The sequence below is a fragment of the Cyclopterus lumpus genome, chromosome 12 (assembly GCF_009769545.1).
Source record: "Cyclopterus lumpus isolate fCycLum1 chromosome 12, fCycLum1.pri, whole genome shotgun sequence".
Classification (NCBI taxonomy): Eukaryota; Metazoa; Chordata; class Actinopteri; order Perciformes; family Cyclopteridae; genus Cyclopterus; species Cyclopterus lumpus.
In genome coordinates this window covers 9,520,342-9,546,716 of record NC_046977.1, presented here as the reverse complement: position 1 = coordinate 9,546,716, position 26,375 = coordinate 9,520,342, and the positions used below count along the sequence as shown (strand labels likewise).

Here is a 26,375-nt window from a genome sequence, read left to right as displayed (position 1 = left end):
TCCAATAGAATGTTTTTTTCCCCCCAATTCAAAACACATAGGCAGTTGGTTTTATCATTTCAGCACCGAAAGAAGAAAAGTGCAATTCCCTGAACATGACGTTTATGTATCACATTTAGAAATATTACAGTGCATGTTTTCCAATCCTGTTATCTTTTAGATTTACATTTTGTATTTCTGTACATAAAAAAAGCATGTGACATACGATTGACTATTAGTTATGACAAAAAGATGCACAGGGTCAGAGTGGTAGTAAAGGCATATTCTTGTTACTTATTTTAATTAAAGTGAAAGTAGAAATTGTGCACAGTATATCAATGTAAGGGGCAAGATTCAAGCGCTTCCATAAAGCTGCTGCACGTCCACATAGTGATAATCACAATGGCAAGATGATATTTTGTGTTTATCTTTCAGCGTGAGGCTGATGAAACCGCTTAAGAAGCTCTATTACAGGCACAAATAACCTGTTTAATGTCTGTATAAGACTTTCTTCACTCACCCTGATCTGTTGGACAGGGGATGAAATCACAGTACAGGCAAAAAAAGATGAACTTGATTACTTAAAAAATGATCCAATAAATATTCAGATGTGTGAGAAAAAAGTGCAAACAAGTAACAAAGACATAAGAAAAATTTATTGCAGTATTTGTTCCACAAGAAGAGCGGGGGGGAGGGGAAGGAGGGGGGGGTTCACTTTTTTCTTGCTTTGTGTTCTATAACATCAAAATCTATATTAAAAACAATATAACTTCCCCTGCATATAGGTACAGATACTGCACTGCTCTTAACATAAATAAATTATATCAAAGATACTCCATTACACAGCGTGGGTAAACAACAAAATGTTCGAAATAAGAAAAAAAAAGAAATGTAAAAGTTGATGGAGCTCAGATCAAGTGAATAAATCCATCTGATGCTAGTTTAAACTCCAAAAACACTTTATTAAGAACATCATCAATACACTAACTTCCAACATTCAGTTTATTTTTTTTTACAGAATTATGTTCAGATATAAACATGTGTTTAGTTAAACTATTATACAGTGGGAGTAAAAATCAAACAACAAAGTTGCTGCACAACAGCGAAGGAACTCCCACACAATGTTTTCCAAAACATTTCCTTCTTGTGTTTTTCGTGTGTTAAACTTAAACATGTCTGTATTCAAACAGATCATCGTTCACAATACTTTCCCTCCATCTGGTCCGTAAATCTAAAGAGGTTTCCTTCTTCGTTTTTCTTTTCCACATCGATGTGGGTTGTGAGGGGTTTCTGTCCGAGTTATTTCAGTTGATTAACTCTTACTCCCCGTCCTTGGCAGCGTATAGTGCTCGTAACGTCTGTGCCACTTTGTTCGATAGCTTTTGTCCACTTGTAAAAGGTATTTTCTTGTAAATGATGTCTGACTCCTTGATGGTGTCAACCCAGGGAACCTTTTTGCGACCTTCCCGTTTCTTTACCTCAGCCCAGGGCGCAGAGTAAGATCCAGTCATCCAGTGTATACTGTAGCCAGTTTTGATCCTCTGGATGACCCTGGCTATCTGTGGTCTGTCTTTGTATTTGGGACACCAGATGGCAATGATGTCCATGGCCTTCACTCTCTCATTCAGGTGACCTGTATCCTCTGCGGGCTCCCCGCCTTTCCTTGGTTTCCGCTGTGGCTAGAAGAAGCAGAGTGTGAAGCATCACACAGAAATCGTACAGACATTTTCCATGTTGGGATAACAGGTTGACAGCTGCAGCAGATTTGATCTGCGCTTTGCAACATTAAGGAGAAAACTAAAATCCATAAAACAAACCAATTATGATGTTTGTGCATGTGAGTGGCATATATGATCATATATATATTAGTTTATATGCAGAAATAGTTTGATTACACAAGGATTAAAATAGGAATCCTATGAGTAATCACAAGGTTTAAAAAAATTCCTACCACAGGGGGATCTTCATCCTCACTCTCCTCCTCCTCTGTCTCCACTGGTACAGTCTCAATTTTACTGTGGTTCTGGTTTGAAGATTTTGGGACCTTCAAGAGTGCAGTAATGGCTTTGTTTCTGGCATTGGCACTTGCTTCACCCTCCTCGTCCTCTTCGTCACGATCCAAGTGCTCCATTAGTACCTTAAACTAAGTGACAAAAGCAGTCATCTTCATATTGCTGAGACTGAAATAACACATTCATAAACTAGGTCTGTATATGCAATATATTGATATTATATCTATATTCTGACATGAGACTAGCTTTCATCTTACATTTAGGATATGGTAATAGGGTGTTATGACATAAGTGATGTCTATATTCACCTTACTAGTGATCCTTTATAAAAAAATACATTTCATATTTTGTGAAAGCACCAATAGTCAACCCTACAATATTGTCACAATATTGATATTGAGCTAATGGGTACAAATGATCATGATGTGTTATTTTCCCCATATCCCCCGGACCGAACATAACTAAACAAACAGTGCTGAATGCTTACATCCAAATATTGTTTCACAATATTCCTCTTGATCTCGTTGCTAAGATCTGTGTTGGCAAGGTCCCGCTTCAGGTAATCCAGTGTCTGACGAGGGTTGAAGTGCACCTTAGATTTCTTGTTCACTGTCTTGTCGTACACTTTGGCCGACTCCGTTGGGGAATATTTCTGGATTTTGCTGTAATGCAAACAAAAGGTTTGATGGAGTTTGTGTCACGTAAAGAGCGGCATTACTAAGAGTTGATAAAAGATTTGTTGAATGTTGTTGACATTTCTGATGCGGCCTACCTGTCGGAGAAGCCATACAGGTTCTTCAGATGTTGTTTTAGCACCAGCAGTAGCAGAATGCCCTGTGAAGCACTGGCAAAGTCCAGCAGAGGGCTGTGGTTTTCAGGCAGACGGTCCATCACTGCATCCTCATCCTCTATTTCAGCTTCAGAATCAGAGAGCACGGGTTTCTTTTGACTCTGAACCACCTCATCATCCTCATCGCTGCTGCTGGATGTGCTACTGCTCTGCTCATCGTCCTCTTCGTCATCATCGTTGTCGTCATCGTCATCATCATCATCATCATCAGAGCTGTGTTTTCTTCTCTGAGGCTTCTTCTTCTTTTTCTTCTTCTTTTTTGTCTTCATCTTCTTTGTTGTTGTCTTCTTTTCCTTCTGGATGGGTCCTTTGTGTAAAGACTGTAACGAGAACAGAAGCGCTCAAACGGAGACCAAACATACAGCGCAACTATTACACAAGCTTCGATTTTCATCTCATAATACCCAAAACAACCAAGAGCAAGATATACCAAGTTAAACACAGCTTCTCACCTCCTTGAAAGACTGGAGCAGGTTGCTGCCAGAGACAGACAGAGTAATATCTACATGGTGCATGATAAAAAGAGGCTCCTCCTGGGTCTGGTAGGGGAAGCAGGCCAAGTTGTCTGCTATGAACAACAGCCTGTTCACTTCTGTTTTCTGCAGGGGGCAAAGAAAATATCACTACGTAAATGAATAGTCCATGACCAGTAGTGAAGCTCGGATAATGGGTGGTGGGAGACAATCCTTTAGCCCGACACAAAGAGAAACAGAAAGGTGAACTCACGGAGCTGTCATCAAACAAGTTGAGCAGGGAAATGAGGAAAGCCCGTCTATGTTGTCGGTTCCCTCGGACCAGAGTGTAGAGGTGAGCGCAGAGAGAAGCGTCTGAGTCATCGTGGCGAAAACCTCGAATCACTGCACCTTTGGATCCATTTATTGCCTGTTGCACCTGATAAGACATCTTCAACCCTGCTACAGCCTTCATCTGTGGATTTGCACAGGGATACAACTCATCATGCATGTAGATGAAATTAAATCCTTCCAATGTTCTTTTTGTGACATCTGAATTTTATTTTCATCATACGACAAGTCGAGGATCAAACGTTGAACTACAGTACATTATAAGATGTGTAGAGATTTTGTATTTATTTATAACAAATACAAATAAAAACTACTGCCTGTAGATACTGATAAAGCAAATCATCTTACATATACTTTTTCACTTCAAAAACCAGTAAGCCACTCACATGAATGAAGCCTGAATATTTCTTATCGATGTCCACCAATTGTTGATCGGCTTTGTTCTTCATGGTTGGCTCAGGGTCTGTTCCCATGGCAATCAAGTAAGGAACACACTAAAAAAAATTGTTACAAATCTGTAAGCAGCTGATGGTGATACACTGAAGACAGCAGAGAATGTTCTTTTTTCACACAGATCTCGCTTAAAAGAGGTACTGTGTGTATGCTGGAGTGACACTGTGGACATACCTGAACAGGGTGGATGAGGCCCTGGCTGAGAGTCAGTATGATGACACTCAGGGCAAAGTGCCGAACAGTGGACTGCGAGTGGAAGAAGGACTCCAGCACCTGCTTCAGGTAAATCTGCATTATGGAGCTGCTCATGCCTGATGAGATGTCCCCCATTTCTTTCAGATCCTCTTGCTTGGATTGGCTCTTCCCTGAATAAAGAAAACACCAGCTTGATCAGTCTTAAGTTGTTCGACACGATTGAGAGGCTGAACATACAGTGACAATCTTATGCACCTGAGCAACACAACAATTGAGATGGATTTCTTGAACTCACATCCGCGATCGGCCTCCTGCATTCGAGAGTCCTCGTCTTGCAGGTATGTCTGCAGGTTTTTTAGCACCTGGATCTTCAGAGTGACCAAACTGTTTTCATCTGACATGGTATTGTTGTACAGAACCTTCACATCCTGCACAAACATGAGCTCTGGATGCATGATGAACTGGAAGCCTTGAGACAATGGAAATTAAGTGAATCCAATTAATTCGGAGGAAACCAAATATAAAGACATTAGCAAATAAAAACAAAAAAATGCAGTACAAATACTAATACTAATACTCTGAGATGATGTGCAATATACCTAGACCCGTGATGGCCTTGATCTGGACCTCTTCATCTTCATGAGTGGTGAAGTACAACAGAAGCTCCAGCACCTTATCCTTGATGACAATCTAAGAGACACAGAGGAGTCTGTCATCAAACCAGCTTCCATTATAGTCCTGCACACATAGTCCAAGCCGATTGCTGGTGTTTACCTTGCTAGTACCCTTGAACTCCTCTTGGTCAAAATCAAAGTGTCGACACAGCGCCCCCACAGTGAACAGTGAGCGCAGGAGAGTAGGTTTGTTAGCAGCCAGAGTGGAGCTGTTGGGGTCCTCCTGGTGCTGTGTCTTCAGTTTTGCCAGAGCTCCTATAGAATGATACAAGCGTGCAGTGAAAGCTAACTTTTGTCCTTCTCGTTCATACAGTGAACTCAAAAAGAATCTTGACGTTGGGTGTGTACCCAATGCTTTTATTTGTTTGCGTGTGAAATGAGCATAATAAGGTTACATAAGGATATCCGTAACCTTTAATGTGATGGTGAATGAACAGGTTAACAATTACCAGCCCTATGTACAGTATTGTTATTGAAATCCTGATTATCAAGCATTTTCCCTTTTTAAGGCATATTCAGTATATATAAGAACATTTAAAGTGTATGTGATAATGGATGTATGTACTCTACATAAGACTTACCGTAGTAGCGATTGAAACAAGCCCAGACAAACTTGTAGTTGTGTGTGACCTTGTTGACGACAGCACCAAGACAGCTGACACAGTGCTGGACAACCTGAGAAGCAGACAACAAAGTAACACACGTTTCAAATAAAATCTGTTTGCTCAAAGCAGTGGTTTTACAGCCACACTTTGTTGAGAGCCATCTGTGAGAGCGGTAAGCCGTAAATGACACTGACCGTCATGCCGTATTTGATGATGAGCTTCATCAAGTCTTCTTCTAAGGTAGTGAGGAAAGTCTCACTTGGGAGCTCCATCAGAGGCACCACCAGCTCCAAGATCTTCGCCACGTTACATATCACCATGAAGTCATTCTGAGTCTGAAAATGTCAATATGGAGACAGTTGTACAATTCAAAGCAGTGCTGGAAAACTACTTTTTGAATGACTAATTGTTTCATTAATTGTTTCCCTCTTCCTCTGATTGTGACTGTAATACACATGCTAGATCCTACTCATTTGTTCCAACACCTGAGCTTAATTGTTCCATGTACAGTAATTGTATTAGCATGAGTGATGGGATGTCCTTTTAAATAAAGTGTGTCTCAGTGAGCTCCGATAAATCTTCACATATTTGTGGTCTTAATATGTTACACAAGTAGGCACTACTAACACTGACTGACTACTAGCACAGTTTAATTTGGCTGCCACAGGATTTTGCTATAGTACAACTCAAAAGATGGTGTTGTTCATTTCTGTCCCGTGGGCATCAGACTCAACTAATTATTTATCATACTTTCACACAAGTAAAAAGTAATCACATGGTACTTACGTTGCACTTGGTGGTCAAGTAGGGCTGCATAGTCATGGCATGTTTGACCATTAACTGCGCTCTGATCTTGCTGAACAGGTAAAGAGTGGTGATGCATGCTACCAGACGACCTGTGTTGACCCCTTTGTCCTCACAGTCTGAAACACAGTCACAGAAAGCATTTATATTTGTTCACAGCGTAATAATGTTTTCCACAACAAGACTGCAATACCAATTTTATATTAAACATGCTATTCCATATTACCTGCAATAGACTCCTCGTGTTTCAGTATGTGCTCCACGAGATTGTCCACCAACTGAACACAGGCTTTCTTGGCAGGTTTGTACGAAGCTTGCTCTTCTGACTTCAGTAGCTAAAATTGATGTCGTACAGAAGTTAGATAAGATGACCGACAAAATATGCATATACTAGCTTGTCACAAAGACACACAAGCTAATGTTGCGATATCAAACGAGTTAAACAACTCACATTTTGGAGAAGCTGCTCAAACCAATCATAGCCTGAATCTTTACACGCTAACACCTGGGACAAAATCCAAACATGACTTGAGTCAGAGTATGACAATGTCAAACATCAAAATTGTTCTGATTTGAATGCCAAATCCTTTGTCACAAGCCGAGGTAGTACGCACCACATCTGTGATGTTCAAGATCTTCCGAGTCATGGCATTTTTGTCATGACCGGGTGTGGGAGTGAACCAGATTTTTTGGAATGTCTCATTCACCAGTTTCTGCATGGGAAAAGATATTCATATAAATAACCGGCATTTTTAAAACTATAAATGGCCAAAAAGCTTAAGCAGCATACACATAGAAGTAAACACAAACCTTGATCCCCTCTTCATCGTTGACCCTTCGGATCATTCTGACACACATCTCGGTGATCTTATGGAAGTCCGGCATCTCCAGGCAAATATCCCTCAGGATCTTTATGACCCTCTTCCTTACACTTATACCGGTGTCCTGTGGAAAGACAAAATGGGTACAAAGATAGCTCAATATAGACAAGAAGAACTACATTTCTCAATTGCACTTTCAACTGCCAAATGGTTGCAGTTGCTCATCTGTTCTTTCGGTGGCAGATGATTGAACATCACCTGGACTTTGGCATTTTAAATGTAGATTTTAGTCAGCGTGCTTAAGTCAAGGGAAGTTCCCATTGAGTCTGTCTTATGGTAGGCATTGCCTATTCCACAAACTTCTAAGTGATGTGACCAAATCAAGTTAAACTAACCAACATTAGATTGTATTTTATCATTTGTGTATGATAGAGAGGCTCACAGTGAGGGGTTGAACAAACTGTAAAGAAATTACCAATATCCTTTCAATGAGCATGTCATAGTACTGCTCAATGAGCTGCGGTCGACTTAGCACAAAGCGGCCAAGGAGCTCCACGGCTGCCTCTCGCACACTGGTGGAGTTGTCCATGAGGCGACAGTGAACCCCACGCTGCATATCCAACTGCAAAGCAAATAAGAGAGATTAGTCAACCACACAGAAACATTACTGACTGTTATGGCTGTAAGTATGTCTTGAACAGGCATAATTGCCTGACAATACCCCAACACCACCCTAACACTCTCTAACAGGATCAATCCAGTGGTCTAAGTGCTGCAACCCATAAAAGAGGACTTACCCGTCCAAGAATACTTGGATCCACAGCTACTACTTCAGACAGACACTTCATGGCTTTAGTTCGGACTGCTATGGCACTCTCACCCAGCACTCTCAGAATCTTTATGAAAGAGACAGTAAGAGAAAAGAGTTAGTCACAGCCAACAAAATATAAGCCCTCAATGACGTTTATTAGAAATGATCCCCCTACCTGTGATAAATAAATATCAAAACTCTGTGAAAACGGCCTCATGGAGGCCAGATATCTGACGATCAGGCACGAGTCCTCATAGTCGATTGTGTCAGAGTTTACACTGAAAGAAAAACCGAGAGAACAGTTGAATATCAGGCTTGGTGAAAAGCTAAACAGTGTAACAAAAGTGCCGTAGTATTTACCTCAAAGAATTCAAATCTGATGGTGAAATCTTCATGATCTTGCGGAGGAATTTCTTTCGTGTCTCGGCCTTCTGTATAATCTCCTCAGTTGAGTCAACATCCACAGACTGATGTCGACCTTTGAAGTCCTCATCGTCATTTTGAGACTTCACCGCTTTGTCTGCCTCAGTTGTAGTGTCCCTGAACCACTGAGCAATATAAAACTTCCTGGCAAACTATATGAAACAAATGCATACATATGTGATGAAAAAAACAAAATGTTATGGCATATTAAATAATATAATACCACTTTGACTTGTAGGAACCCTTTTAGAATTATTATTATGATTACTATGAGTATAATTATGATTATAAGCATTATTATTGTTACTACTGAATGTAAACACTTAGCATGCAGTTTTCTAAACACACAGATGAGTGTATGAAAATGAAATGCTCACCACCAGAGATGGATCTGTCTCAATGTTCTCCTTTAGGTAGTCCAGCAAGGCCTTCTGGAGTTTCGGGACCTCATCACTGCCTTGAGTCTGCTAGGAGATGCAGAAATCAGGAGAATCTCAATGCAGTTCGACCACTGTTAGTTTATATCTGTTAAAATAATCCCGTAATTATCAAGTCTACCTCTTTGAGTATGCGGTCGATAGCCTTTTGGTCCATGTTGCTACTGACAGCATCTTTACGCAGGCTAGAAGCGACAGTGCCGAGGTAGTCCAGCGATGCCACCCTGAGCGCCATTTCTGTCTGCTTGTTACTGAACTGGTGCACCTGGAGCACAAGAGGTGGAGGAACAATGTCAATTCAAACTGTCCACTGGACAGATGTTTGGTGATGACACATTTGAAGTGAGTGATGCTACTCACCAACAGCCGGCCCAGTAAACTGAGCAGCAGTTCAGCTGCAGGCCACTCAGGCCGGTTCACTGTAGACAGCAGGTCATGAACAAAGTTCTCAAACAGAGGCCTGTAGTCATCCTCTCCCTGCTTACTACCACACCTAAAAACACAGAATACAATCTATTATTAAAATATGTGTTTTAAAATGAAGACTATATATCAAATAGTTATTACAACCTGTTCCACAGTAGAGAAAGGTGGACTGTGTAGCACTCAGTGCTAAAGTGCCCCTACAATTGTTGTTACTTACTTCTTGAGAAACACAGATAGGAAGTTCTGAGCTGTCCTCATGGCAGTTTCATAGGAGTTTGTGATGAAGACATCTTTATCAACCTAGAAACAAAGTACCCAATATGTAAAATGATGTCTTTATAAAAATGTATTTTCGGATAAATATGATTTAAATAGAAGTAAAATGATCTGTAGTTACCTTCTTATGTTCACCTTCTGTATCCCTCTCTGAGGGAAGCCGAACCACACACTGGATGAGCTGAAGAACCAATGCTGTGACCATCTGGATATACAAGGGCTCTTTATCCGAATCACTGTTTAGCCTGGAGGAGAATGTTAAGTTATTGTTAAGTTCGCTGAAAATGATCAATGTCTTCATTTATGATGTTTAATTGAGCAAGATGTAAATACCTAAAGTTCCTGAGGCTGCGTTTACTAGTCGGCAGTCTAGCTAAGGAGGTGAAGATCTCTTCAAGAATGAGCTGCCTGTGCTTCTCGTAACGAGAAAACACCTAAGGAAGAGTAAAATGCAAAACATAAAATCAAAACATAACACAGATGTCCTGCAGGAGTATTTCATAACAAAGCATTCGGAAGCAATAGCAAAATTGACTGCCAAAATAAAATACAATTCCATGTTTGCATGCAAACTTACTGCTGTCACAAGTGTGATGGCACATAACTGCAGTTCACTGACATTCTCCACAAAAAAAGGTGTGATGCCCAGAGTGGACACCTGAAAGTTAGGCACAAAATCAGTCAGGTATGTTAGGGCTCTGGAGTCAAAGATTAAACGGGGTCATACATTTGAATTACGTCAGAGTCTCACCTGGAGAATAGTGGTGTCAGTTAGCAGCTGGATCTCCAGAAGCTCTGACATATTGCTGAGAATATCACACACTTTGTCGTAGAGCATGACTACCACCTTCTGTTTATGGGTTGAAATCTTTGCTCGCTTAGACTTTGAAGTATGCATGCCACCTTAGTTGAGGAAGATAAGAATAAAATAAAAGATAAGTAAACCACTTGCAATATACAAATACCAATTGTTAACAATGGCGCTCCCCCATTTAGCGCTATCTTTTAAATAAGTACTAAGATTATTTGGACCAACATGCATCGGCTTTATCAGCTTCCTAATACGAAAACGCACAAAAACAGCTTCTTGAGATCAAGATTTCTGCAATATCTTGAAGAAAAACTTGGAAAGAATGGAAGACTGTGCTGACCTTTTCTGTAGACGGGGTCATACTGAGGGTACAGAGAATTCTGCAGATGGAACTTGGTGTACTGCAACACCCTCTCAATCACATCTTCTATGTAAACTGCCTTGGGCATGTGTGGAGACGTCATGATGTGGAGTGCAGTCAAACAGGCATCAGCAGACTTAGCTACCCGTTCCATGATAAGGTCACGCCACAACCGCTCCTCATCCATGGAATCATTTTCCTTCACATTTTAAAATCTGGTCAGGTACAGTTTATTCACAGCAGTTAAAATGTAGTATGTAAGTACAACCAAAAGACACAATGGAGATATGTGAAATGAGACACCCCGATAAGTTATTGCTTGAGAATAGGCAGAATAAGCAGATAGTCTCTAAAATACGTTTACTAAAATTTGATTGGAAAAAGTGTGTTTTATAAAGTAATAATTTGTTTTAAAAAAAGGAAATCCGGTATGAAAAATGGCATCACTTCTGCAGCTAAAAAATAATATCCAGCTGGCCGCTTACATGATTCATTAGTGTAGAAAGTTTGACGCTGTCTTGAATGTTCTTCTCCAGGATATTCAACATTTTCACCAGTTTCTTAGTTGAACACTGCGGATTGAAATAATGATTGGTTACGTTAACAGCAGTCAACAGATAATCTTGTGAACTTCAGTGTAACCACGTGACATCCTCCTCTTACCTTGTTAAAGACGCACATAGCTTTCATCTTAGCGGAATCATTGCCTAGCTCGCTCAACTGGTGCTTTCCAAGCAACAGCTCCTCAGGTATCTCATCCTCATCTGTTTGAGGTCACAAAGTTACAATGTTGAGGTCGCTCCAACAAATGTCATGAACTTTGCAAACGGTGCAGCTCCTGATGTTTACCTGTGGCAGTGAGGTCCACGTCATCGAGGCTCTCGAGAATGCTGTCCATGTTAGCCGTGAATCTCTTAAATGTGGAGGAGTCCATCTTTTCTGTGATTGAAATGTAAAGGCGTTGATCATTAAAAATATGTCGTTTTAAAATGCATTATTATTATAAAATAATTAAAAGTGGTGAAACAATACCCTCTGGTGTCAGCTTGGATTCATACGCTTTCTTGTTTTTTTGTTTCTCCTTTTTCTTCAATTTTCTGGCAACTGAACGAAAGGTCATTAGACAAGACATTAGTCATATCCTCGACAGCGGCAACTCACTCTCAAGCACCGCATGTTTAATAGAGAAAGGTGTAGTAATCCAACTATCTAGGGATAAGACCAGACAAATCAGATTTCAAATGGCAATTATCGAAATGAAAGCTGTCTGGAAAAGGACTCACAATTTGCAAGATCTTTGTTTGTTTGTTTCTTGGCTACGTTTATATAACTTTAAGAAAATCATGTTGCCTCCGTAGAGGCATATCACAAAATAAAAACTCTCTCTCTTTCTCGTCTACACCATTTATTTACATTTTCCCTTTTGCCTATGCCTACTGACAAGCTTATACAAAACAGACTCACCATCACGCAGGCTTGGGGATGGAGAGTCTTCATCTGAGCCGTTTGAACTCCGGTGGCAGCTGCTGGACCCCCGAGCAGAACCTCCGCTTCGGTGCTGTCCAGCTCCCCTCTTCTCTTCCTGCTTCCATGACTTGTCGTGGTCTTTCTTGGACTTTTTCTTTGGAGCTGAAACAATTACAGAGAAAGGATTAATCAGAAAATATCAAGTTCCTCAAGCACCAAATATTGACATGATGAATAAATAAAATGTATTAATTACAATATAAAAATGTTAATCTTAAGGATTGCTGCATGGTAAAACAACATTCTGTCAAAAGTAGAGGCAGCATTGCGCTTTTGACGGATTTTCCAATAATCTGAAGTGTTTGTACAAAGATGTTAATTTTGTGGGTTAAATACTGACACTCATTGTCAGAGTGAACGTCATCATCATCGTCCTCCTCCTCCTCATCTTCATCCAGCTCAGCGTACTTGGATTTCTTACTGATCATACTGTGCTTACGCTTGTTCTCTGTAAGCACAAGAGGTGAGTTTGTCTTCAGCAAAGAATAATCTATACTTTAAAAGAAGATACAATCAGTAACTCAGAATGATTTCTGAAAACAGTGGTTTGCAGTAAATAAACAATCCCGAATCTGAGCACAGCCACATTCCACATATCCATCCCCGACAGTTTTGCATGTATATTTAATAACCAAAGTAAATCTTACCTCTCCCTGATTTGTCAAAGGATCTGGGTCTGGAGCCGTGTGCGTTCCTGCTTTCCTTAATGATCCTTTTTACCTCATCAATATTGAGTTTGTTGAGCACAACAACAGGCTTAGCTCCTTGGTTTAGGTTCTTTATCAATGACAATCTCTCCAGCCTGACCAGGGGTTCACTCCAGCCCTCAATCAGTTTGCTTGGAAGTTGGAGATCTTTCGCATCCCGTTTTAATTTAGGAATCACAAAGTTCTTCAGACTTCCCGACTTGCCACCCAGTAGGTATGAGGGGAACTCGCAACGTTTTGTCTCTGAAGACTGCTGTTTGTTTCCAGCTTGGCAGCTAATGCCGCCATCCCCACTTTTCCTGTCTTTCTTATGTTGTTGTGCGTTTTGAAGGCTGGAGCTCTCTGTCTTCTGTCGACCATTAAGGTCAGTGGATTTTCCACCATCGTCTTGCTTCACTCTCGGGCTGTCAGGTTTAGTAGGCCTGTCAGGAGAGTGTTTGTTGCAGTTTTCCCTCGACGTCTTGTGCTTCCTATCTCGGTCTCTATCTCTGTCCTTATCCCGAGCTCTGTTTTTTTCTCCATCTTTATCTTTATCTCTATCTCTGTCCTTATCCCTATCTCTAACCTTTTCTCTGTTCTTATCCCTATCTTTATCTCCAACTTTGTCTCTTTCTCGATCATTATCTCTGTCTTTGTCCTTAACCCTATCTCTATCTTTCTCTTTCTCTTTGTCCTTATCCCTATCATCTCTATCGCCAACTTTGTCTCTATCTCTGTCCTTATCTCTATCTTTGTCCTTCACCCGATCTCCAGCTTTATCTTTTGCTTTTTCCTTATCCCTATCATCTCTATCTTTATCCTTTGCTTTGTCCTTATCCCTATCGTCTTTGTCTTTTGCTTTGTCCTTATCCTTATCATCTCTATCTTTATCTTTAGCTTTGTCCTTATCCTTATCATCTCTATCTTTATCCTTCGCTTTGTCCTTATCCTTATCCTCTCCAACTTTGTCTTTATCTCTGTCCTTGGCTTTGCCTTCTCCGTGTCTGGAGTTGCGCTCCCCCTTGATCGTGGTTTTTGGAGTCTCAGGGTTGCTGACATGGGATCTGTGAATGTTGTGGTTCTTTTCCTCTTTGTGGCGCAAGTCTGAAACCTTGTCATGTTTCTGCCGCGGTGTGTCTGGCCGCCTGTCGTCCGAGTGTCTCTTGCCACTGACAGTTTTGTTGTCATGCTTGTGTTTGGATTCTCGTTGACTTTCTGGCTTCTGCTTGGGGGCTTCTGGTTGCCCGTCTGAGCAAGACTTCTTGGGGTTGTCAGCATGCTGTCGGATGATCCCCGGTCTGCTTTCAGCAACTTTATCCACCTTTCCATCAGTCTTTGTCTTTAGGTGCCGTAGGTGATCCTCACAGAACGTCTGTGCTTCCAAGACCACGACAGGCTGTCCTTTCATTCTGCCAGCTTGCTGCAGATCAATACTGACCATCAAAGCAGGTCGACTGGCACCGTTACTTGCAGCATTTGTCTTCTTGGGTTTCAACTTGCTATCAGTGTTGCCGCCTTGTAATGTCGGCCCGTCACTTGACTCAGCTCCAGATTCCTGAGGATACGTGTCTTGCTTCCGTTTCTTCAGTGGCTTATCTGCAATAAAGAAGAATTTAGCTTCGATCTTTGAATACAAACAAATCTAGGTCATAACAATTTCAAAAAGGCACACGCCAAAGGCGGACACACAATACCTTTATCCTGGACTTCTTTAGACCATCTTTCTTTCTCACTGGCCGACTCGCGTTCTATTCTCTCGATCTCTGCCAGCGTGTCGATTTCAGCATCATCAAACACAACCCCACTGACGGCTCCAGACTCCTTGCTATTTGGCTGAACAGGAACCTGCTTACAGTTTGCCTGCTCCTTAGCACCGAACTTGTGTGACAGGTCCTGGGCAGTCCTTGACAACTGATTATTATTATTATTTGTCAAATCAGTTTCATGTTCTGAATTAACTTGTGGCCTCAGAGGAAGCTCTTCAGGTTGATCCATTTCTGAAAGCTTAACTCGGGACAGTTTAATAGTCAGCCTAGTGGACTCTTTTGGTGGAGAATTAACAATGCCATATGAGGCATTTTTGTCTGTCAGCTCATTTTCTTCTTTACTCTTTTCTTTCTGCTTTTTTTTGCGGTCAGCGGGGGTAAGGAGCAAGTCAGGTGCTGCAACTGGTGGCATATCAGGTGGAGGGGACTGCATGATAAGGGGAGGCCTGGACCCTGCTTAAACACAAATACATTTCTTTAGTCTTTGCAAAGAATGAACTGAACAATGGTGCATTCATTTGGATTCTACAAAATTCAGAATAATGGGCTTGTTGCTAAGGTAGCATACTTTTAGCTGTCTCTTCACTCCCAGCAGGGGAACACACAGACTCTGGTGATTTAACTGGAAAAGTGGCAGCCCTCATGGAGGGGTCATTCTCCTGTTGGAACACGAGACATTTATCATCCCTTTACACAGTCAGCATCTGATGAGGTCCAGTTCAGGATATCTTGAGTCTCTGCATTACCTCATTTCCCAGTCTGTGAGCCATGTTGATGTAATCTTCATCTGAGCCTAGTCTCACATTATGATTAGATGCCGTACTTGATAGCGGAGCAGAGACCTTGTCGTCATGGATATTTCGAACTAAAACAGAGAGTGAAATAAAATATCCAGTTAAATTATTTTTGGTGTGCAATGCCTCACGTCTCCCTGAGAGATAGATACCTTCTTTTCCAGAGGAACAGACAACTGTAATTTTACCATGTTACAGTAAGAAAGTGTCACCGTATCAACTGACTCCTCGTCACATAAGTGTGTATAAAGTGTCAAGGATTAGTTCACCAAATTTGTCCAGCTACATTATCTGAAACACCATGCCGGTGGAGACATTTTAAAAGGATTAATTGTTTCCACAGAAGAATAGTGGGGAGGAATATTAAGGTATGGCATAGCTTAAGCTTCTTCTGTGAGCGAACTATGTGGTCCCCGCCTCAGAGCCACACCTTGCATATGTACTATTTGGCATGTCGTCTCTTTACAAGGAATGCTTTACCAAAAAACTAATCAAGATTGTTAATCTAAAATGGAGTGCATGCAACAATCTCTACACTGTATTTGTCTTGTTGAACACTGTGACTTGTTTTCAACCAGTATAAATACACACAAAATGACTTCTAGATTATTCACCTTAATCAACACTTATTACTTTACTTATAGCTATTTACTGATCCTTGCAGAGGTGTGCGAGGCAGTTAGGGACTTATTTGTCTTGACTTGAATATGTACTCACCTTGCTGTGTCTGTTGGTGTTGAGAGTAACTGGGTGGATTGTACTGCATGTAGTCTGCAGGACTCTGAGGGGTATAGGGACTGGGTATAGGGCTGTTCTGCTGGGGCAAGAACCGTGCACCCGATCCAGACTGTGGGGAGGCAAAGCATCTGTGAAGGAGGTAGAAGTAGTTTTAGTCAATATGCAATACTTCTGTGTCTTCATCATCTGGCTGTAAACTGGCACTGCCTTACCCAGAGGGACTTTGAGGGACAGTGGTTTGCTGATAGTTTGATCCTGGACTCCCATGCACCTGATTCTGAGACATCTTATACTGTTGCATCATTGGCTGCTGCATTACACCTAAAAGGTAAGGATAGAGCAATCTATAATTAAGGTCATACAAACAAGCTGAACATAGACAACTGAAGTTTCTTCCTCAAACGCAGACTGGACATTCATAGCTCAGACTAGGATCTGAGAAGTCTATGGCTGTGCTCCATAGACTCTCACGCACTCGTTTCAGACTCTCTTCATTTTCAGGCTGGTACTACAGTGTAACGAGTACTACTGAATACTCGTTACACTGAGAGGTTGGAAGGAGAAATACGTTTCTAAATTGTTGAGTATGTTGTATGTTAGCACACCATTAACTTGAGTTAGCACTTCTATGCTACACTAGTGCCTGGAGGTGCAAGTATGCATATGCTGCTTCTGCTTTTTAATAATTGTAACAGTGAAGAAAGACCACGCACAGCTGCTCATGAAATGAAAAAGCTTCCCTGAACAAAGGCTAAAAGACAAATATGCAAGTGTTTATAGCAATTACAGATATCATTTAGTTATATCAATAAGTATTTTTATGTTGCTAATAAATTGTGCTTTATTTTTCAAAAGAATTATAGACGATTACTATGAAATTATACTGAAAATAGTTACAAATACAACTAATTACAGTAATGATGGCAATTCAAGTAATTACTGCAATGCAATATAAGTAGAATAATAATGGTATTAGTTACACCTGTGTTTTACAGGTTGAAAGGTCTGCTGTGAAGAAGTTCTATTCAACTTGATATTCAATCTGTTTTTTCCCGCAATGGCTCTCCCCCAGTTTGGGAACCAACAGTGTAGTTAAACTAGGCACACGTAGTGCATCTGAACCAGGAGATGCTCAGTGGAATAAAAAGTTCAAGTGAAAACCAAGACTACTGCCGGGGACAGAGCATGCACTCATCCCTATCAGCCTAAACCTTGTACTGGGTTGGCATACTTTTGTCCCTGAAGATTTTGGGGTTCCTGGACAGCAAAGTTTGTAGAAGCATTGGCATGTCACCCTCGGGTTCGTCATTCCCCAAGTTGTCCTTCAACTCTCTGGAAAGCAAACAAAAGTACAGTCCACAGTTACATTGCAGGCAATAGCTACCCACTGAGCCGAAATGCAGTTGACTATTGAATTCAGATTCCTTCTGGTCCCAATTACCATTTTCAGTGCAGTTTTCACTTGATTCTAACAACTTATAAAATGAGCTGACCTTTCTGGCATAGCAGTGACTGTAATGTGATCATTGCCATTGAAACATCAATGCCTGACTTCACTGTGGGGCGGCTGCAACTACCAGCCGCACCATCAACCAGGCATATCGTAGGTGATGTTTTACAATGCTTCAGTTTAATTAACATCAGGGTACACTTTCTTTTGGCCCACATTATTTTTCTAGATTGGGTGCATGCAATCAGGTACACATGTGGTTAAGATTAAGATGAACATAAAGTGTCCTCTAGTCAACCATCCTCCTGGCGAAAGACTAAGCTGCTCCATCACACCTGTCTAGTTGATGGGCCTGGATAATTGGACTGTGCCATTCTACTACAGCCAGATGGGTGTTCTCAGGAGCCCCTGCATTAACTATGGACTGGACAGCATATAATATATAATCCTGCAGTTAGGTGATGAGGGGGCAGTGTCTCTTGGTGGTCAGAAGATCACCCACTATGTTGCTTTAAACATAGTGGGTGCTGCTCTAGAGCAGTTCTGCTCAGTTATTCCAATTTGTCAATTTTGCTTGATTTTGTGACCCATCTTACATTTTTGTTCATAGTTTGGGTAAATAAAATCTGTATTCGTTCCACCTTTACCTGCTATCCCAGCTTTATGCGTACCCTGGTCCTTCACATAATGTTAGACAGTGAAACAGCACATTTGCAATGCATTTCCACTCACACTGTTGACAAAGTCGGCTTAACAATGATTTTTTTTCCAATTCAAAGCACATTTTCGAGTTCACACATTTGCAAATCTACTGTAGTAGCTTCTGCCAAGCGTTCCTCTCATGAATTTTAATTCTTGAAAGATGTCATGAAAGATCAGTGAGTGGTACTTACATGTGTTCAGTGGAGACTTGGTTAAGGCTATGTGCCAGTTGAGTCACCAGATTTTCGTCCCGACACACCAGTAGGCTGCTGACCTCTTCAGAGATCCTTCCATTGTAGAGCAGGCTCTTAGCAGTGGTGGCAGGGAGAGGAGAAGGCAAGGGTAGCTGGTTCAACACTAAAAAGATGATGGACAGAACAGTTAGGTTGGGTGGAAAATGAAAGTAAGAAGGATAGGAAAACTGTTTGGGGAAGAGATGTATTTACAGTACAAATATTTGTGTATGTAATCATTTTAAACGTGAAAACATGCAACTGGCCCACTTTATTTGGTAGTAATGCCAAATGTCAATGAAACAAATGTAATTGTTTATACAATGTATATTTTGAATATAACCAATTAAAGCTTGATAGTTTTACTTGTACATTTTTGGGTAAACATTTAATAGATGTATTTTGGGTGTTTATAACATTTCTTGTTAGAATTAAAAAATGTTGAAAGCCTCAGAATACATGCAATACTCAAGATAAGTTAACAACATACATTTTTAATATACAATATTTGATACGATTTATTGCAATACATCATATCTTTACACATAAACTGAGTAGTGAGAAGCATCACAATTACCAGTATTTAGCTTCTAGTATAATGTCACATTATACTAAAACACTACACATAGTATATACCATTTCAGTAGTCGAGTATTCTTTAAACTTGCCACATCTTGGTTTGAATTTTAGTGTTTGGGCTGTGTGAACAGCATTAGAGAGAGATGGCGTTGCACTTACAGTCTGTCAGGCTAGCAATTCCAGCAAGAGTAGTGATGGGAACATGAGGCATATCACCATTCATGCTGAAGATGAGGTCAAAAGGTTGTGTCAATGCACAGGCTGCTCAATATCACCAATCTCTTCCTATTCCTCACATCTCCAAAATGCTGCAGAGACAAAAACAGTGGCAACAGACACTTTTAGAGAATGTTCACCGTCAACAAAGTATGGATGTCATTACACACAGCATTGTTCATGTTCGGATTATCAGTACTAAGAAAAGGTTTTCCGTGTAACTACATTGTGCTTCTTCTGGGATGGGGTTATAACACAGTGTCAGCTCATGAGTGTGCATTATTACACTGCCAACAGAACTGCACCTGCGACGTGGACAGCGTACACCGGTGTTAAGTCGAAGTCTGTTCCCTCGTCAAATAGTGTCCCCTCTTGTTAAAAAGATAGCGATACCCTTGGTGGTTAGGGTTACGGATCAGGGTTGGTTTAGGTGTATGTAGGGGTAAACACATATCGACGAAGAAACTATTCTCACAACATCGGCCTCATAGCAAGCCGAGACAAGCCCTTACAAGTTATTGATTTATATCAGCTTCTGGTACCCAAACCTTCTTGTTCCCTGGTCCCTTTACCTTTGACGTTTTACATACTCAGCTTCAATGTGTGCATTTTTAGCTAGGATATTTCAACCTGCAATTACTGCAGAAACGTGAGGTTTAAATGGACAATATTAGCTCTCACGCGAATTAAGTATGTCGTGCATGCAAATAGACTCGAGCAGTGACGAACCCAGCTAGCTGTCTTTCTTTTTTGTGTGGATAGATTTAATGATAAAAGTTACACCGTTTCTGGCTCTCTCTTTCTCTATGTATGTATCTCTAACCTTAAAGCCAGCAGAGTTGTTTTAATCACCATTGTTGTAGCTGAAACCCACAAGCAAAATGCAATTCAGAAAACCTTGTAGTTAAAGCTCACATTATTTCTTTTGTTACAATGTCAGCTAAGGTTTCCGGGGCTGTCCAATACCAGGAGCATTAGCGTTAGCTTAACTTAACACCATATGTGACTTTATTATTATCCGTGTATTACTATCTGGTCGTTTCGGAGACCTGTAAAGACGACTAGCAGCACGGCGACGTCTGTGAAAGTGACTAAAATCCACTCAGGGATCGCCGGCTAGCAACAACTGGCGAGGTAGTTAGCTAACGTATGCTAACTGGCAAGGTAACGTTACTGTAAGTTGCCGAACGTTAAGCTAGCATCACCGGGAGTGCATCAGCCCGAGTTAGCCTACTTTATCTGGCTCCTTTTCATCGTACAGGTCGTGTGTGGGTTTAGATCTTCACCGCACACTTCCTCTGGCCTTCATCCACGCATCACTAGCTCACAAAGTGGACCTCGGACTTGCCTTAGGAAGCGTAACCCCGACCCGACGCCAGGGAGGCAGGGGTACAAAGCAAAGACCCCATCACAAATCAGAAATATCGCCTTGGCCGATCCTGTTTACGGTTCCCAGCGGTCCGGCAAACCGGAAACTCCCAGGTAGCTGAACAATTTGTCTGAATAGAGGTTGTTATTGTTGAATCTGGCTTATTTACCTCTGGATGTGATGAGAAAGAGAAGTGGTTCTGGTGAAGGAGGAGGGGGAGGAGCAGGAGTAGGATGGCAGCTGGAGAAGAGTCTCTGGCTCCCTCTCCGTCCCACTGTTCAAACAGCTCCTCCGAGTACTGGCTTACACAACGGCAGTGATCCCCGTCGGGAGGACTGGGGGGCTTTCTTCTGTCTCACGGCGAACATGCCTGCTGGGATGGGGAGAGCATCCCCTCCGACAGGCCTTGTTAGGCGACTATTTATCAGACGCTGGAGGTTATGTTTGCGGGTGCCGGTTAATCTTTGCTGGTGAAAACAATCGAGGAACAGAGAAAAAGGGGGATCCACATTGTCTATCCCCCTACCCCTCTATCTCTCTCTCTCTCTCTCTCTTTCAAAATGACGACCGGAAGAACCGGTAAAGGGAATGAGAATAACTCCCTCAACCGGCGAGGAGCCGTGGGCTCATTAACGTGTATGTCCATTAATAACTGCCAGCGAGGACCTCATGGGATCGTTCAGTGTTATAATAATGGTATTATTATTATTTTTTCAAAGATAAAAATGTATGGGAAATATTGAAAGCCAGTATTGATACAATACTAGTCTTCAAGTTTAGAATCATTGGTCTGTGATGTTTACATATGGAGCTTTAATAAGGGGATAATTTCCTTCATTATTTTCTTCTCCATTTGTATTTAGTTTCTGTCTATTACGTATTATGTCTGAGAAATTACGTATGTTCTTGTCATCCCAACAAACACATATCAACTCATCAGCTGACTACTTCCCATTAATAAAAGTATCCTCCTCTCAAGTTAGGGGTGCCAAACTTTTTTTTATTGTGGGCCATATACAGACGAATTTAGTCACCGGACAAACACTAATAAATATGTCGTTTTTAACCACTTACAACTGCAAGAAATTCAGTGTTTCTTGACCAGTAAACCCCATGTACCTTAGAACATTCATGTTCAATCAAATTAATGATGTAACACAGCAAAAAGTTTAACATTATTAAACATTATTATTGGTGTGACCATATATTATAGTATTTCTCTTTCTGCTGCTTTGAAATATGATTTAAATCAATTCAATAGCCTAAAACTCGTATACAGGGCATGACCTAAGTGTCCTCTTAAAATAGTATGACGTTGTGTGTAAATAGGTAGATGAGTTAAGTTAAAACAAGCCATATAGGGATTTATGATCTAGAAGATACACATCTGTAAGTCTAATTTTAAGATGTAACAAACAGAACAGGCAGAAATGATAACTAATTGGTTTATGTGGCAAGAGGTTAAGGCAGAGGTGATTTCACAAAGAAATAGTGGAGATAGTGTTAAAACTAGGTTTTGCAATGTACATACAGTGTCATTTATTAGTAATACCCTCAAGCCATATCCCAGTTTATTATTATTTTTAATTCACTGAGGGCCATTTAATAACTGGGATGTGGAGGTGTACAAACCTGTTGGACGATAGAAAACTAATTTACTATCTAACAGTCTAACGTGTAGGTTTCTGAGATGAAGCACCAGTCGGCTACAGCTCGAGACAAATCAATACTGACTCTATTTCTCAAACAGGTTTTGGTCTCCCCCTTGTGGAGAAAAAATTGAAATATTTCTCAGAATTTGAAACAGTTTATTGCCATATATGTTTGGACATACAAGGAATTTAACTTGTTTATTGGTGCATATTCGACTTTATTGTGCAGACTAAAGCAACGTTTTCCTATCCTCCAGTCTGGATGCCTCCTTGTCCAGATTATCACTTTAAGTCTGTAGCATTTCAATTTTGATCTTCTCAGGAAAATGTAATGCATCCGTTCTTGTGTTGCACAGTTTGAAAGTTGAAAACAAACAAAAGTCACAAGAAGAAAATGTGTATTTTACTCTGACATTCAATATGAAGACTATATCAAAGATCAACGGTGTGATTTATTTAAAAAAAGAGAAACACATGAAGCTCAACATGAGTCAGAGGATAAGAAGTTTAGGTAGTCTTTTCTTACTGAGAGAACATGTAGGCTACATCTAATTATTTTAGCAAGACAACATTATTGTGTGTCAGACATTTTCTTCTGTCAATTATTGATGTAGGTTCTTTGCAGTAGGCCCACCTGATAAGGAGCTGACCTGACTGTACTTTTATTGTATTCATCTATATTTTATAATACATCCATAATGTTTCATATCGTCAAGCCACCTGTAGCTTCTTGAATTAAACATTTAGGATTCCTTTATTTTCCCCAACATTTGTATTATTTACAGGATTGTGAACAAGGCCTATATATTTACTTTGGCTCTTATTTGTGAATAACAATACCACCCACACATACTGTATATTCACATGAAAAGCCAGCATCTGGCGCCTGTAGTTTCACGAGTGAATAATAATGTTGCGTTTAAGACCGCGGGGTTTCACGGTAATTACTCTGCTTCAATGGATTTAGCCATGAGCCTCTAACCCGTGACGGTCATGAGGGTTTTGTTCCCCTCTCTGCTCTCCGACTGAGGCAATATATTTGAGAGGTGAAGTAACACAGAGCTACAAGGACCGACCAGAGGAGCTACTTTCTGAAATCTAATTATCCAAATTGGTAAGATGATGGTCTGTTTGTTTGTTTTTCTAGCAGAAATATGGGCCTGGCCTACTGTAGAATGTGTTGTATTGTGCAAATAATTACTTTTAATAAATATTACTGTCAACTAAAGTTGAAATATTACCTGATCAGATAGGACACAATGTTGAGTTATATGCTAAAGTAGACTGCGTGGCATCAATTAATAATCTACTGAAACTGTATACTTACTGCCCGGATGTTAGGCTACATCGTTTATGCCAGCGAAGTTTAGTTGTGACAATATTCAATTTAGCTACTCATTTTTTTTATTTACAAAAACAAAAAATTTATATGTCTATGTATTTACATATTATTCTTAAGGCCTGCACTGGGAGAGAGAGCATCAGTCAACACAAGATGAGAAACGGGATGAGAATGGAACAGGACACACGAGTGTGGGCAGTGGTCCGTGAAGTAGCCAATCCAATTGTATTTTGATAAGCAGGACGAATTAAACTTGATCTGAAGGTCCGAAGACAGACCATTCAGACCGCAGAAACATGGTGTCAAACAAATCCATTGACGAACAGATTAACAACATTTCACCCACAGAAAACGGACTTTTTTTTTATGACTGAAAGACTTTGTAGTCTGGGCAGTGAAGTTTTTTTTTAATGATAAAAAGGATATATTATGATCCACAAAAATAATAAATAATACATACATAAATATGATATATTTTCATAATATTAACAAACGGTTAACAGTTAACAAACGGGATTATATTATATTATATTATATATATATATATATATATATATATATATATATATATATATATATATATATATATATATATATATATTCTGGACTATTTCCATGTCCAGAATATATATATATCCTGGTGTGGTAATAATGGCATATTTACAAGAAATTAAGGGCATAATGTTCAGTACAGCAGGCTGCTGTTAACTGAAGGAAAATATGGTCTTATAAAACTGAAAACTGTCCATTATGTTATGCTGTACAATGAACTTGGTCAGTTGCTAAAGTAACTTTCTGTTGACTTTCAGCTTAATGCCGTGTAATCGTACAGACGGGATGTCTCGTGGAGCTTTCAACATTTATTTTGCTAGCAGCAGAGGAGGAAATGTCAGAGCTGAGGAGTAAGTGGATACATTTCATTTGGAAATCAAGGCTCAATGGTTTGATTGAATCACAATGATTTGTGTATACTGATCTTCCTTAAATTAATTTATTGTACATAGCTGTGTTGTGTTGAATACTATAAAACAGATATGCCCAAGAAAATAGATCATGTAAAAATGTGAATTCTGAACCACAGGGCAGTGGGCATCATTCTGCTGGTGGTGATCCTGGCTGCTCTTTTCACTCTGGGCTGCTGGTACTTCAAGAAGAGGAGTGGCTACAAAATAATCAGGGTGAGACCATCATTCTTTTTCAAATTAAGTGAGGATTTATCTTTGTTATAGTACAATCAGGATTTGGCCATTAACATTTTTTTTTAACATACAAGCTATAAAGTGATTGCCTCTTTATTTTATATTGATGCATTGATGTCAATCAATTCATATGATGTGGCATACTCATGTGAAAATAAAAATGCTGCCTTTATCAGATTTACTCTGGAGTATCTGTGTTGCAATGATACCCCCAATGTATCCCCCTATCTTCATGTATTGCGGTTTTCCCAGCAGAGCCCTAGATCGGGCTCACCAAGTCACACAGAAGGCCAGTACTCAGAGGCGGGACCTTCTGCAGATAACAAGATGGCTCTCATTGACTTCGGCAGCTTCCGGCCTACGGTGAGGGACAGAAAGTTACCCCACGTTTTACTGGCCTTCTATTGTATCTCCCTGTCCCAAAGTCAAATATTTGATTTTGTCAGGAAAAAGATTGAAAATAATAATCCACAGCCAAACACATAGGAAGTACTTTTCACTCACAAATCTAACTTGTACCTAAATGTTTTAGTCCACCTTCAATAAATAATTCACTAGGAGACAGTCTTAAGTTCTGTACGGTCGGTGACAGAGGGTTGTTAAGTACAACAGCATAGCACGCGTAAAGCTGATGCAATGGCTGCCTGAAAGGAAATTATTGTGTCACCAGACTCGGAGACAGTATTAAAAATGTTTAATTCCCAATGGAGGTATGTGTATCCATGTGTGCTGCAACAGTGGCGGGAGGGGGATGAGATCAGCACCATCACATGTGAGAGGAAAAGTGCAAAGCACCATGTCCTTTAACAATGCCTCTCCTTTTATACTGCAGTAGTTACCAGAGCCCTGAAAGCACATTATAATCACGCTGGATGTGCTGTTGAGTCCATCAATACAAAGACCAAGATTGTTTAAACCCAGTGCCCAAAGTATCCAGATATGATGCTCAATTTCATGTGTGTAACTATTTATGTAATGATATCAGCATCTATTTGAATATTCAGTACTTTATACAACATAATAGAGATTCAGTGAAAATATATGACCCTGTCAAGAGTGTGGAAATCAATTGTCCCAATTTTCTGCTGTTTTCATTTGGATACATTTGTTGCCCTCTACTCCAGGTTCCTAATGCTCCTCCTGCCTATGATAAGCTTTCCTCGGGGCCCATGCCTCCTCCATATTCCCCCTAAAGGACTTCTGGAGAAGATGGACAGATGTATGAATAAAAAGAAACATACTGGAAAACAAACTGTTAACTTCATCCATTGTCTGATGATATATAATCTGATGGTTCCTTATACTTTATAGTTACATATACCAATAGATGAACCTGTTCTATCCCTTACTTTGTAAAATTCTTCACATGAACAAAACACAA

General features: G+C 40.3%; 2 protein-coding genes across 7 annotated transcripts; one reads left to right on the top strand and one right to left on the bottom strand.

Annotated features, from left to right (window-relative positions):
* Window positions 1-1,246: 1,246 nt before the first annotated feature.
* LOC117740198 (nipped-B-like protein B) lies at window positions 1,247-21,363 on the bottom strand. Of its 6 annotated transcripts, none has more exons than XM_034546426.1 (47): window positions 20,971-21,363; window positions 19,376-19,524; window positions 18,596-18,761; window positions 17,484-17,584; window positions 16,465-16,573; window positions 16,232-16,380; window positions 15,467-15,585; window positions 15,289-15,379; window positions 14,649-15,176; window positions 12,916-14,550; window positions 12,609-12,716; window positions 12,206-12,370; window positions 11,774-11,845; window positions 11,591-11,680; window positions 11,405-11,505; window positions 11,227-11,313; window positions 10,721-10,940; window positions 10,321-10,472; window positions 10,147-10,227; window positions 9,903-10,003; window positions 9,691-9,814; window positions 9,511-9,593; window positions 9,228-9,360; window positions 8,989-9,132; window positions 8,808-8,897; window positions 8,368-8,582; window positions 8,183-8,285; window positions 7,994-8,092; window positions 7,672-7,818; window positions 7,186-7,320; window positions 6,990-7,088; window positions 6,827-6,880; window positions 6,602-6,710; window positions 6,358-6,494; window positions 5,766-5,906; window positions 5,548-5,641; window positions 5,067-5,221; window positions 4,892-4,982; window positions 4,588-4,761; window positions 4,272-4,462; window positions 4,031-4,138; window positions 3,568-3,768; window positions 3,294-3,440; window positions 2,764-3,161; window positions 2,479-2,653; window positions 1,931-2,122; window positions 1,247-1,658 (listed from the first exon to the last, which is right to left on the bottom strand). In XM_034546426.1, exons 2-47 carry the CDS (start codon window positions 19,437-19,439, stop codon window positions 1,299-1,301), a joined length of 8,238 nt encoding a protein of 2,745 aa, XP_034402317.1. In that variant the 5' UTR covers window positions 19,440-19,524; window positions 20,971-21,363; the 3' UTR covers window positions 1,247-1,298. The 6 variants fall into 6 exon arrangements, with proteins under 6 accessions (XP_034402317.1, XP_034402321.1, XP_034402319.1 ...); XM_034546430.1 differs by having other exon boundaries at window positions 8,808-8,894; XM_034546428.1 differs by having other exon boundaries at window positions 14,649-15,173.
* Window positions 21,364-23,472: 2,109 nt separating this feature from the next.
* On the top strand, window positions 23,473-26,285 carry mlana (melan-A). The gene is made up of 5 exons (XM_034547565.1): window positions 23,473-23,567; window positions 24,605-24,697; window positions 24,877-24,973; window positions 25,250-25,357; window positions 26,119-26,285. Exons 2-5 carry the CDS (start codon window positions 24,609-24,611, stop codon window positions 26,185-26,187), a joined length of 363 nt encoding a protein of 120 aa, XP_034403456.1. The 5' UTR covers window positions 23,473-23,567; window positions 24,605-24,608; the 3' UTR covers window positions 26,188-26,285.
* Window positions 26,286-26,375: the final 90 nt, after the last annotated feature.